The sequence below is a fragment of the Nannospalax galili genome, unplaced genomic scaffold (genome assembly GCF_000622305.1).
Source record: "Nannospalax galili isolate Female #2095 unplaced genomic scaffold, S.galili_v1.0 scaffold33, whole genome shotgun sequence".
NCBI lineage: Eukaryota > Metazoa > Chordata > Mammalia > Rodentia > Spalacidae > Nannospalax > Nannospalax galili.
This window is the reverse complement of record NW_008335436.1, coordinates 4,670,693-4,684,865: the sequence shown is the minus strand read 5'-3', so window position 1 is coordinate 4,684,865 and position 14,173 is coordinate 4,670,693. Positions and strand designations below refer to the sequence as shown.

The following is a 14,173-nucleotide window of genomic DNA, read 5'->3' as shown; positions in this document are numbered from 1 at the left end:
GGAGGGATGGAGGGAGGGAGGGAAGGAGGGATGGAGGGAGGGATGGAGGGAAGGAGGGATGGAGGGAGGGATGGAGGGAGGGAAGGAGGGAGGGAGGGAAGGAGGGAAAGAGGGAGGGGACAGGCACGGGAAGAGAGTACTTATGCCAGGAGCCACTGTACTTGAAAACATGGTATACAGCAGATAGTTAAAGAACGCGCAGCCTGTGATTCACTTTTCTACTTTGACCAATGGTAAATTCCTAGAAAATACAGATGAGAAATGACTTCGGTTACTATGTTTATTGTTATCTTTGATAACTGTGCTTTCTGACAAGTAGATATTTTCCAGGAGGAGAATTTCTAGCTATGCAATGCATTTAGCAAGATAGACTGTTTAAAATTGTTCATGGTAACAAATCTAGAACATACAGATTTATGACACATAGCCTCCTGAGAAAGAAATGCCTCACAATCAATATAACTTTGGTTTGGGTTTGCTCAGTTATTTTAGAGGCGGCTGGCCTTCTTTTTTGAGAATTTGTGTGAAATGCTCTACCACTGCTCTTGATGGGATCATGGGTATTTTCCTTAATACACAATGAAAGAATCCTAAGGCAAAGTGTGCCTGAAGCATTTGAGGAACACCCAGGAGATGCCGGTGGAGGCAAACAAACAAGCCAGTGGGAGAGTCACAGCAGGTGATAACATAGAAAAATGAACCTCAAGTTGCAGAAAAGCCCCAGGCCAGCCAAAGTGCCCAACTTTCCTAGGAAAGAAAAGAAGTCTGTGGACTACTGAAATGAAATCAAATAAAAACTCAGTGACAGAAGTAGCTGGAGAACTTGGAAATTTAAGGCATGCTGCTATGCTAAATGACTGAGAAACAAGCCAAAAAAGTCTGATATATGTTGTAATAAAGGTGCACAGACTAAATACAGCATTTCATCTTTTAGATTAGTAAAAAATTTGAATATCTGAAAATATTAAATATTGGTGACGATGGGAATAACATAAAGCTCTTACAGACTTCAAAGGGAGTACAAACTGTTATAAATAATAAAACTTTATAGCAGTTGAGGACATGCATTCCTGATGGACTCACTGTTCTGCTATCAAACTCTGGCATCCCTGGAAATTTGTGCAGGGCATACTTGAAGATCTGTACAAAAATCCTTGCGCAATTTTTGATGTGGCAAAAATGAGAAGGGACACAATGGTTTATGTACATAGCAAGTGATTATTAAGCACTGAAAATAAGTGAACTACAACCATGCACATTTCCCTAAAGAGGATTGGGAGAGCTGTGGGTCCTCAGACGGAATGGCCACTGGAGTTTACTTAGTAACTTAGTGGCAGCTCACAAGGGCTTATTAATTATTCCTCCGTGAGATACATAAATTGCAAAGGGGTTCTTTGCTATCTACTTAGTATCTAAAATTCTTTTAAGGAATGGAAAACATTTACAGATACACACAATGTATGCACATGATCAATCAAATATATAATACTCTGGGGCCAATCAAAATTAACTATGTCAATAAGGGCTGTCATCACCACAGCCGCAGCACTGCCAGCCTGATTTCCTATCAAAGGCACAGTTCGCATCTCCATTTAACCAAATCCAATCTGCAGTCACAGCGCAAGCTTCAAGACAACAACCTTTTGGATCACAGAGCAGACCAGGCCAGGCTCAAGGTGGATCTGGAAGGACACACTAAGAATGACTGTGGATACGTCACACACGCTCCATCTAAGTACTCACTAAACATCTTTATTTTCCTCCTCCACACTATATTTTAACTCTTCTATATGAAATGCAGATAAAACAAAGTTTCTGAGCCACTGTATGTTATAAAGCAATTTCAGCTTAGTGATATTTCTGACTGAATCCTACATTATGTTTGGTACCACTAATAAGTAAACTTTATCATAAGGAAGCAGGTAAAAGAAAAGATTATTAAAAAGAATCACGCAACACAAAATAACTTCTAGTTTGTGTCTATGTATGAGGGTTTAAAAAGTAACTTCATTGATTATCATGGCTGTTTTTTGCCACTCTTTTTAAAGTTCATCCTACTCCTTGCTAAATCTTTGGTTATTTATTTTTTCATTGTAACATAAATATTAATTTCAAAGTATGAAAAGTCATATAATCCCTCTTTATTGGGATGTCAGTTTCCTCTTGAATATTATTATTGGACACTGGATGCCTATTGCATGCCACAAAGAATCCCTGGGTTTCAGATACAGTCAATCTCCTCTTCATTGCACAAAAAAAACTGAATGACTTCTTTGGTAATTGTTATCTAACAGGGCCAGAGGAGTGGCCCTTTGTGGCACGTCAGTGATGATAAGCACCCAAACACTAGGGAACATGTGTATCTCCTGTTGTAATGGGAGTGTGGCAGTATTGCCATAGAATAGACAGTATTTTGAAAGGAGAGCATTCCAGCCTCATGAGACTGTGTCTCCTAATTAGGACCATGTTGAACCTTCTGGAGGCTATTGCTGAGAACTGTTAAGATAGAAACTTCTAGACAATGTGGCGCATAGCAAGACCAGTGAATTCCAAGAGTTTGGCTGTATATCTTTCATAATAAATTGGGTGCCTCTATCTGAGGCAGAGTTGTATGAGGATATGATGATGATAAATTAGGCTCCCACTAGCACATGTGTTGCAAGCAGAGGAAGCAAATCCATACTTAAAAGATGGAAATTTTTCCCAGAAAGAAATCACTACCGCATTCATGATGAAAATGCTCAATATAACCATCTTCACCACATGAAAAGTGGTCTTTGCTCACCACATCCACTCAGCCTTATGCCATTCATGTATTGTGCAAGCTTGACCTCTGCAGGCTCAAGACAGCCAAGGTGTGGCATACCATGTAATTCTGCACAGCCTGAGAGTTAACATTAGTCTAGAATTAAATTGTGAAGGTGCGTGTTTAGCCCTGCCACGTGAATACAATCCACTATTTCTGACTATATGTAGTGATGTAAATAGAAAAATGTGTTTCCTTGTTCATGGATCACTACATTGCAGTTCACAGTGTAAGTCTGACCTAGTCTATGATGGATTTCTGTGTTCATAAATAAAGTTTTATTGAAACACAAGTCCACCCTTCATTGATGTGTTCTCTATGACCTCTTTCATGTTCTGCTTAGAAGATTGGCTAGTGGAATAATTCTGAATGGCCTGCTCATAGGCAATGTTTACCAAGCTCGATACCAGGTCAATCTTTCTCTTCAGTCATGAAGAATGTGCTGATTTTTACCTATTAAAGACACAGCATCTGAAGAGCCACTGTGATCACTATGGTCAACTTTATGATAATATAGTCATGCTCCAGCACTGGCATTTGCACCAATCATGGAAGTTGAGTGTCAATAGTTTTTGGTAAAAGCAGTCCTGTCTCTGGAAGTATTTCACTAGAGTATTGTCTCTAATTGCCTAAAACGCAGTATTGCTTCAGGCACTCTGTTTTAGCATAGGAAAGAATGGCACTGGGGAGGCAGCTCTAGGATCTTCTTATGTACCACTGCTTTTGTACCACACACAAGACTTACAGTGCAGGGGATTCTTTCAATATTCGGGTCTAGGAATGTAACTGTATGATGAATCTACACTCTCAGTGCACACAGTATGAGACAGAACTAAGACTCTATGTATCACCTCACCTAGAAGCAGCAATAACACTGACTAGCAGATTAGAGTTGTACTTAAGACTCCAAGGAAAATCAATTCAAAGATATCATTTAATAATGTCTTCAAAGCTCTATGCATAGCTTTTCTTCAGATTTATTCTTATATACAGCCACAAAGCTTTATTGGTGGAGGTTAAATGTAAGGCAGGCAGCATTTACTTGTGTCACGCTGCAGGATAAGTTAGTAGATCAAGCTTCTTCCTTAGCTGATGGTTCCCAGGTCTATGGAATGATTTGTCTAGTAACACGATAAAACTCAGAATTCCTGATATGGTGGCTTAAGTCAACCCTATGCCCATCAGGCATAAGTTTTGGTATTTATAGGTAAAACAGTAGTCTACAATTTTTTTTCATTTCCAGGCATGTCCCTTATTACCAGCTCTCTGTGACTGATATATCCTATTAGTACATTTCCTTACTCTATACTTTTATCTGTTTCCAGCACAATTTTTATGAATATGTGGTAGTATCTACCACTGCAGGTTTCCATTACTCTCTTCAAACTCACTCCTATTCCAGCACTTCCTTCATCCTACAGGAGAAAGTATAAATATATACAAACGTGTGTGTGTGTGTGTGTGTGTGTGTATGAATGGTGGTACTCAGTGGTTTGGTACTGAGGGTGCCCTGGGCCCTTAGAGTGGAAAGGATGCCTTTGTAGGTTGTACACTCTCTTGAAACACTCCTTTTTACCAGAGGTAAACTTTTCCCCTACGAAAAGTCAGAGAAGTTCTAGCATTTCAACTTCTTTCATCGCAAAATCAAGTCCTGGCTTGAAGGAATCAGCTAGATGGACATTAATTTCCCTCCTGTTGTGTTTAACCCGACATATCCATATTGCAGCCTCATTTGAGCACATCTAGATTGATAAATCAAATTTTTGGTAAGCATACATTATTTTCTTTAAGTTACCACTGTTGAATCCTTCCTTTACTTGCTACCTGGATTTCTGAGAGGTATCCCAACTTCAGTGCAAATTATGAACGAAACTGGAGGTGCCACTTTGGAAGAAGAACAAGTGGAACGGGCGTCAGAGAGAGGAGAAATGGAAGCCTCATGCTTGCCAGGATTGAGGCCAGGGCTGTCAGCTCACCTGGTCCTGATTCTAAAGAATATGCTCTTGCTTGCTTGCAGGATCTGATTAAGCTCGTGACTGCTCATTCTATTACTATGTCCTGTTTGAGTTCTTCTCTTACAAGAGCATAAGAATCAAGGCTGCTACTAGATCAAGACTGGAAGCTCAAGACTGTCCCACAACGGTAAGGTAAATGTTATGTAACTTTAATATTTGAAACATTAATTTATATACCTCCAATGCTTAAAATATTGACAATGACTAGTCAAAAGAAGAAGGGCTTATTTTGTTTCATAGTTTGTGGATGCCATCCATCATGGCAGGGAAGGCACGGTGGCCATATCGGCTCTGTGGGAGCACAAAGTAGATAGCCATACTGAAACCATAGGCAGGAGGCAGAGAGAGATGAACACTGGCACCCTGTCTTTTATATTCAGTCTCTGACCCCAGTCATGGGTTAGTGGCACACACATTCAGGAAAGATCTCTCCTCAGTAACATCTCTAGAAATGCCCTAAAAGACATGCAAAGAAGTGTGTACCCTAATAGATTGCCTATAGTCAACAGTTAAGATTATCATCACAAGTTCACACCTTTGTCAACTTAATTGAAGCACATCACAATTGAAGCATCACCTCCCATCCCTTGTCCACAAAATCCCATGAACATCTCTTCAGGTGAAATGAATTGATTCACCGGTGAGAGCCTCCTAAATCTTATCACTTATAATGCTCAAAATTTCAAAGTCTAAAGTCTCTTCTGAGATGCAAGGTAGTCTCTTAACTGTGAACCTCTGTAAAGTAAAAATTACATACTTTCAATATGCAAAGTCACAGAATAAACATTCCCATTCAAAAGATGGAACTGCAGATCATAATGTTAAGTGAAGTAAGTCAGAATCAGAAAGTGAAATATGGATTCGGGTGCCATGATACTAGCCTGAAATCTTACTACTCATAAATCTGAGGCAGGAGGAACACCATGAGTTAACGTTCACCCTAGGCTACATAGTAAGTACTAGGCAGTAAATAGACTGATTCTATCTCAAATAATAAAAACAGAAAGAAAAGAGAGAAAGAAAGAGAGAGAGGGAAAGAAAGAGAGAGAAAGCAAAAGAGGAAGGAAAGAAGGAATGGAGGGAAGAAAGAAGGGAGAGAGGGAGGGAGGGAGGGAGGGAGGGAGGGAAGAAGGAAGGAGAGAGGAGGGAGTGGGGCACAAGAAATAGCATTTTGGGGAAAGACAAATAATGTACATTTTTATCTCATGGAATCAAAGTTTAATTGTGTGTGTGTGTGTGTGTGTGTGTGTGAAATGAACACAGAAGGCAGATTTAGAGGGAGGAAAGGCTGTAACTAGAAGGATAGGATGAGGGATGGAGGAGATTCCTGGGGAGTATCTGTGAGAACAGCACAATGGCATGCATGAATGACTGTTGTATTGTAACCCACTATTTCTGAACAGTAATTGAGAATTGAAACCTAAAAAGAAATGCAAAGAGAAAGAGGCACCCCTTAAAAGTAAATAAAAATACTTTAAATACAAATCAGTTCTCCCCATGAAGTTCACCATGGAGTCTGATATTATATTTTTCAATAAGCACATTATGACTTTAATGCAAATGTATGGTCTGCAGCTCATGATGCTGTGCAAATCCTTCCTCCCTTAAGCTGTTTGTCAGGCGTTTGATGCATAAAGACAGCTCTTTGCCTCTCTGTCTCACACTCTCCCATCTTATGTGCTGCAACAATAGCTCTAAAGTGAGCTAGTTGTCCTAACACCCATTTCTGCCAGAAGGAAAACTAGTAAACCAATGCTCCATTCATTTGGCAGTATGACTCTACAAATAAAACCAAAGTAAATATTCCCAGTGCCCAAATTCATGGTTTAGAAATATTAAACCACACACCAGTGACCATCTAATATATATACACAACTCTCTTGAGGGAGCAAACTGCTCTTTATAGTTTTTAAATATTGTATTTGTATTCTCAAAGAGCAGAGGTAAATAAAAAATAAGACCACCTTTGTTTCTTTACATGAAGACTGTGGGAGTATCCTTACCTGGTTTTGCTGCATGTAAGTTCTGTTGCTTCTTTTCCTCCAGATCTCCACTGACTTCACTAGTTGTCCACTGACTCACAGCGTCCGCAAAGGACTGGGCAGGTGTTTCTTTATCAAATGACCTTTCACACAAGGTTCTGTCTCCTGGACTCCCACATTCCACTCCTTCTGTTGCTATGGCTTCTACCTAACCAGTTGAAAATGTAGCAAAGTATGTTTATTTAATTCCTTGCATGCTATAATGTCGGTAAGACTACTTGTCTTTATAAACCAGGCATAATTTAACTTGGAAAGTGTGCTTTCAAATAATATTCATTTAAATGCGACTTTATTGGCAATTATAACAGTTTTCTCCACTTTATTCCTACTCTTTTCCCTGTAACGCTGCAGTGGCCTTGCATCCATTACCTTGGTCCTTCCTCAATCCTTGCTCCCTGAAACCTTCTGCCTTAGAGTAGTTTAATGCTTATGAGACAGGAGTCTCAGTCTCACTTTGTAGCCCAGACAGGCCTCAAACTTTAGATCCTTCTGATTTGTCCTCCTGAATCATGAGATTATAGGATTTTTACCACACCAGTTAGAATGAACAGTGTGTGTGTGTGTGTGTGTATGTGTGTGTCTGTGTCTCTGTGTGTGTGTGTGTTCTTGTGTAAATCTTGTCCTGTCACCACGCTCATCTTTTTACTTCTAGGTTTCCTTTTTCAGAAAGATTTATTTTTATTTTTAATTAAGTGTCTCTGTGTAAGGGAGGTGGTATGTGCACGTGAGTGCAGGTGTAAGCTGAGGCCAAAAGCATCAGATGTCCCTGGAGGTGGAGTTACAGGTGGTTGTGAGTCACCCCACGTGGGTGCTGGGAATTGAACTTGAGTCTACTATAACTGCAGTACACAGTTAACTTCTGAGCCCTCTCTCCAATCCCAATTCCAGGGTTCGATCAGGGCTTTGAGGCTCCTGCAGTACTTTTCCCCCATCAGTCTTATACTGGCACCTCTCCATCATCCTCTCTTGCTCCATCTACAGTCAGTCTTGTAGTTCTGGGAACCATCAGATGTGTTCCCTCTTCAAGGTGTTATACTGGTAATGCACACATCCTGGAATAAGCCCTTTCTGTAGCTTCACACAACCATTCCTTTGGTTCATTCGATATCTCAAAACCACTTACCCAGAGAGCTCTTCACTTGTGATTCTTAAATAACACCCCCTCTCCAACACTTTCCTGTTTTTTAGCCCCTTAATTTATCACAAGGTAAATTTATTCTATACATCCCATTAGAATAAGTCAAGTGGGAATTTTGTCTTTTGTCTTTTTGAAAGTACCAAGATCAGTGCCTGGTCAAAATAAACTCCCTTACAACTTAGTAAAATGACAAATTAAGTTCATCAATGCATATGAAACATTGAATGCCTCTCAGTTTAATAGTTGGAAAAAAGGATCTCAGCATGAAATACACATCTACTATGAACACATAGTAGAAAACTAAGATAAGTTTTATGGTTATCCAATGATTCATAAAAAATAGGTAAGCTAAAAAAGTCAGGAAAAAAATGGCTAAATTTTCATATGTGAGTTACCTACCCTGATAAAACTACTAAATATCCACTGTGCATCTTTTATACAGAACAGTAGAAATCCATGTTTATCTCTTAATTGCAAAATAAGCTTGTGACTGTTAGAGTTCACTTGAAAATACATCATTGAATATATGCAAAAAAGCTTAAATATAAACCAAAAAACATCTGAGAACGTTTCAGACACTGGGAACCATGCCAAAGAAACACAGGAGGTCCACAGTAGAAATAGACCAGCAACTCCCAAACCATAGTGCTTACAAGAACCATCCAGTGTTTACAGCAGCACATGTCCAGGTCACATGCATAAAAATGCTGAACTCATTCATGGCTATTTATTTTCTATGTTGATTTTAATATATAGCCGTAAATGAAGTGACTAAATTAGTTATTTATAAGTTAAGGCAAGGGGTCAAGGATGTGTACAGTATGTATAATTAATACTTTCCTTCAGGGACAAGAAGAAGCATTAATTATAAAGATTAAAAACTCAAAGCAGTTGGATCCATAGATTTTAGCATGCCTAGATCTCTCTCTCTCTCTCTCTCTCTCTCTCTCTCTCTCTCTCTCCCTTTCTCATTTGGAACTTGGGATAATAAAAGCACAAATTAATGTAGCAGATGCAATCATTACAAAAGATCAAACAATTAAAGCATTCAGCAACATATCTAGCATAAAACATTCAGTAAGCACTAGCTGCTGACTTATCTCTATTATACCTCACAGGATAAATTAAGTGAATGGGAAGGCATGAAGGAGAAAACTGTATAACCACAGTTTCTATGTGATGATGAAATGCAGGCAATTAGAAGTCGGACACCTAAGGTCATGGCTAAAGTCAAAGCTAAGGTTGCCTGTCAATAATTTGAGCAAATTTTAAAAAAATTTTCTCTGTCACTAGACTCCCATCTTAAACAAGGAATAATTAAGAAAATACAAAAGTTTAAAGATAAATTACTTTGGGTAGTGTCTGTTCCTCACAATAATATCATGATTACAGGGTTGCAACACATCCATCACTGTTCATAACACTCTAAGTAGGTCTATGAGAAAATGCAATATACTTTCTTAAAAATTCAAGCAGAGCTTCTCTACAGGAATGAGACCCTGTTGGCAAAGAACACATATGCTTTAAAGTTCTATGAACATCACTTTAAAACTCAACAGAATTCAGTTCAACCCAGACTTTGTCATCAAGTAACAGGCTTTGTGACTAACCAAGCAATTCATGGTCTGTGCAGCACTGCTAGGAAAAAAATGAATAACATGGAAGGGAAAGAGGAGTATCCCACTGTTTGTATCAATATGTGTAGTGTATTCCTATACAAGGGTATTGTTCCCTTGCAACCCTACTACTTTGGGGGTTTCTTTATCACTTTTCCTTAATAAGTCTACATCTGAAATACTCAAAAATATACATTCTATATATACATACACACATACGTGTGTGTGTGTGTGTGTGTGTGCGTGTGCATTTGTATAGCTGAAGGCTATATAACAAAAAGCACAACATCCTTTGAGTTGCTGCTCAGGGATATAGGGATATTCCAAGAGACTCACAAAATAACACAGGTTATTGCCACAGCCCTTGATTACCTCCCAGAACTTGAAGGTAAGACCCTGTGGCTGAAGACAGGACAAATTTTAGATACAGAACTTGGTGCAATTGAGCTGGAACTGATCTTGAGCCTCATATCACTAGACCAATATAATTTCTTACTGTATTCTAAATATTTATCCTTATATTTACAGACAAGTGTACCTCTCACCACTCATCAAAACCGCTTCTTTTTGCAAAAGATGGTGACCATTACAGAGTTCCACAACTGGTCAAACATAGCAAGTAAGTATCTGTAAGGGGCAGAGCCCTAAGTTACATACCAACAATGCAATCTCCATGCCTAAAACTCAGGGAACACAGTGAAACAGGGTGGAAAGAATATTGGTGCATCTCTCAACTCTCACAGGTGAAACTTTCATGTGACAGAGGAATTAACCCAATAAGCCACAGAGGGTCAAGGTACAGAGAATAAGAAACTACAGAATGCTTATCCCTAAATAAGACACTTATATAAAATTCTGCCACACTAGGCTCAGGGACTATTGCAGGAGAGGGGACAGAAAAAAATGTAAAAACCAGAAATGGTGCATGACCACAAGAGAACACTTTTTCCTGACAGCTGGGAAGTTACCCATGAACTTACAGCAATGGTGACAGCATGCACAAGACTCATACAAGTTCAAGCCAGACAAAATGCCAGCATAGAAATAAAGAAATGGGTACGAAACTCCAACCATAGCAGAGGAACTATTGGCAAACAATAACTCTTCAGACAGGGAGAGTCTGCTTTCTTTATGGGTGTGACATTAGATAGATTAACCAGCCTCCGGTGAATGAACACACACTGAAGGACAGTTGGGACACAAACTTGATTCGATGGACCTTAATACATATGACAGAATACATGAAATCTGTCAGAGATTTAAGAAGTGTGTAGATATGGAAAGGGGTCTAAATGTGAAAAAAATACATTGTATGGAATTCACAAAAATTAAATTAAATTGAAAAATGGACAAAATGATATACATGCATGTGCAGACAAGTGCGTTAAATAATGGTGGAATTTCCTGTCGTCTACAGTACATGGAATGCTTTTTATTTTCAGTCTTTTGAAGTCTTGAGTAATATAAAGTTGTTATACTGCATTATGACTTGTATTTTAAGCTTTCTCTCAAATACTCATTAAATTCATGGCATGACCATAATGCTCATAATCAATATAACCTTAAAATGTTTTCATATTCAAAATACATTCAATTACTGAAACAAGTCCATATTCAATGGCAGTGTGATAAAGTAGTGGCCCCAAATGTACCTTTCTAATTAAGGTAGGTACCATAGTCATGGAGGACAGGAGTGTCCTGTACCTCAGCCTACCTCAGAGATGCTCCCTGGCACAAGCAGGGATTTCTGTTTATGGTGATGTCTATTAGAATCTTCTGTGGAAGTATTCCCTCCTTGAGGTGGATTTGCTTCCTTTATAAATTGGTGAGCAACGTCTAACACGCTGGATAGCATTTGAGATTTTGCCTGTTAAAAAAGAACAAAGTACTGTTCAAAAGCTTAATAGGGCAAAAATAAAGTAATTTGTAAACAATAAATCAAATGTTCAGCATTCTGTGACTTCTTAAACTCAATACATTTCAATTAATATTTAAAAGGACTAATACATTTTATCAGCCATCCTAACAGTGACAGCCATATATGGGGGCAACAGGTGGTGCTCACAATATCCTAAGCATCTTTAAAAAATTGCAATGTTTAATGCTCAATGCAACTCTAAAATGTAATGATTTTGTATCTGTTTTGAGATAAAGAAATTAAAGCTCAGAGTTTAAATAATTTCCGCTAGGTTACATGGTGAGTAAGTGGCATCACAGGAAAGTAACCAGGTGTGTGTGAGTCTAGTGGCACACAAGCCTTTCCTCTATACGAACCCCCAATACATCGCTGTATTATGCTACATGTAGAAGAGTCTATGTGAGCAGTGATGAGTATTCCTTCATAATAAGGCATCATTAGAAGCATATGCCATGCAGAGGTACACCCCAAGACGTCCCTCTGACTGTACCTCCCAGTAATTCCAAGTGGTAGCTCATTTCATGCTTTGGTCCGAAGGGTGACTTACAGGAAATCCTTCCTTCCTCTGTCCTCACCTTTATCATCGTAACCTGGAAGAATCCTTTATCTCCTCTATCTTCCCACTTCTCCATAGTGCTTTGGACCTTTTTGCTCCTATTTTATGTGTGGCCTTGGTACTTTGAGCTCTTTCCAGCACTTGCTGTATGGATTTTGAATCGCCTTTTTGGTCTGTGTCTATCCCATTTTATCTGAGAAGCTCATAAATGCAAAATTTATGCCTTAAAAACTTTGTATGACAGGGCTGACCAGATCCACAGTGGCTAAGAGCATTAGCTGTTCTGGCAAAGAACCTGGACTTGTTTCCTAGCACTCACGTGGTAGCTAACAATTCTCAGTAACTCTAGCTACAGGGGATGTAACACACTTTTCTGCCCTCCATGAGCACTGCACAACACAGGTACATTCATGCAGGTAATGTTCATATACATAAAATAAAAATAAATTTGAAGAAATTTTTTTTAATTTGTAGGCCTACCAGAGTGAACGGCAAATAGCATGTTCATAGTCGTAAATCTAGTAAGGGAAGAGGTAAAAGGGCTACAGTATTAAAAATAATATTAAGAAAGAGAATTTTTAAAGTAACTTTGAGTATGTTGTTGGGGGCATGACTCTGGACAAGTGGATCTTGAGAAGGCTGGACTTTCTGAATGACCTTGTATCAGCAACTAGCCTGCTCTACCTCATGACTCCTCAGGATTCTGTATCTGAGCTTGAAGTAAGCGCCAAGGAGAAGACACGGGGTCTTCAGATGCTCTGTAAGGAGCCAGCATAAGAAAGACAAAGAAAAATGGATTCCACTTCTCAGAAAATGTTAATCAAAAAAAGAGTGCAGCACAGCTCAGAAATTTCCATTTGGTCCTCCACAATGGCAGTATTCCTATTTTAAGATTTTCCCTAGTCCCCACCACCCTTTGCATCTCTGGGCCAGATGGATTTACAGCAGAATTCAGCCAAACATTTAAAGATGATCTACATCCAATACTACTTAATTTAATTAAAAAAGATAGAAATGGAGGGAGAACTTCCAAATTCTTTCTAGGAAGCCAGCATCGCTCTAATACACAAATCAGGTAAAGATGCAACCAAAAAAGAAAACTATTGGAGTTTCTTGACAAGGGCCTCCAAAAGCATTCCTCTATTGGGTTCTTCCTCATTTTTCTTTTGTCTTCCAAGGCTGGACTAGTTGGCTGGGAAGAGTGGCCAGATACTCAGGTGAGTGACCCAGTGACCCTGCTTGGCACTCCTTTAATGAATGAGCACAACCGTCAACAAGCCCAATTGTGACTATGTTTAGTGATCAGGTTCAGCTGAAGTTGTGATGCTGATACTTATTTCATGCAGAAGGGATTGCTGTATAGCATCAGAACATTTGAAAATTGCCCTGTTCTGACTTTTTTCTAGTTCTCTGTCTAGAACTTGCAGTGCTAATTATTCTTGCCTTTACTTCTCCTTCACATCTCCTATTCATCATTCAAGGATTTACTTTTCCCCTTAGGGACAAGAGTTATGCAATCTGGGAGTCTTTTAGATAGACCCACTGAAGGGGTACTCCAATTGCCTCACCCTGTATCCCTGTCAGCATGGAAGAAGCCAGAGTGGTTTGGGTCCCTATTCCCTATTGGCAATTTGGGTAACCCCTTCAGAGGATGGTGTGATAGAATACGAAGTAGGAATTGGATAGGCAGTTAGGGTAAAAAGACCCCAAAGAAATGTTGCCAGTTTCTGGACTAAAAGTCAAAATTTCCTTGGGACTGTTAGCAACATACTCTGTTCCAAAGGCCAAAAATTTCAAAAGTATTTGGGAGCTTATATCTAATCATTAAAAGATTTTAGAGTTACCTCTTCAGAGGAGAGGAATGTTGGAGGGGAGGGAGTAGACATGCATTTTATCAAAACACCTTATATGCATGTATGAAATTCTCAATAAAGCTTTTTAAAAGTTAAACAAAAAAGAAAACTATAGACCCATATCTTTAATGAACATAGATACAAAAATTCTCAACAAAATATTTGCAAACCACATAACCACATACATCAAAAAGATCATCCACCATGATCAAGTTGGCTTTATTCCAGA

General features: G+C 39.0%; 1 protein-coding gene across 2 annotated transcripts in view; it reads right to left on the bottom strand.

Annotated features, from left to right (window-relative positions):
• Positions 1–14,173, bottom strand: part of Zbbx (zinc finger B-box domain containing) — a 111,715-nt gene that overhangs the window by 48,765 nt on the left and 48,777 nt on the right. For both annotated transcript variants that reach the window (XM_008830140.1, XM_008830141.1), the window contains exons 7-8: positions 11,332–11,484; positions 6,825–7,011 (exon numbers count right to left, since the gene is read on the bottom strand). In XM_008830140.1, coding sequence (XP_008828362.1) covers positions 6,825–7,011; positions 11,332–11,484 — 340 coding nt within the window. The remainder of the gene's footprint in view (positions 1–6,824; positions 7,012–11,331; positions 11,485–14,173) is intronic.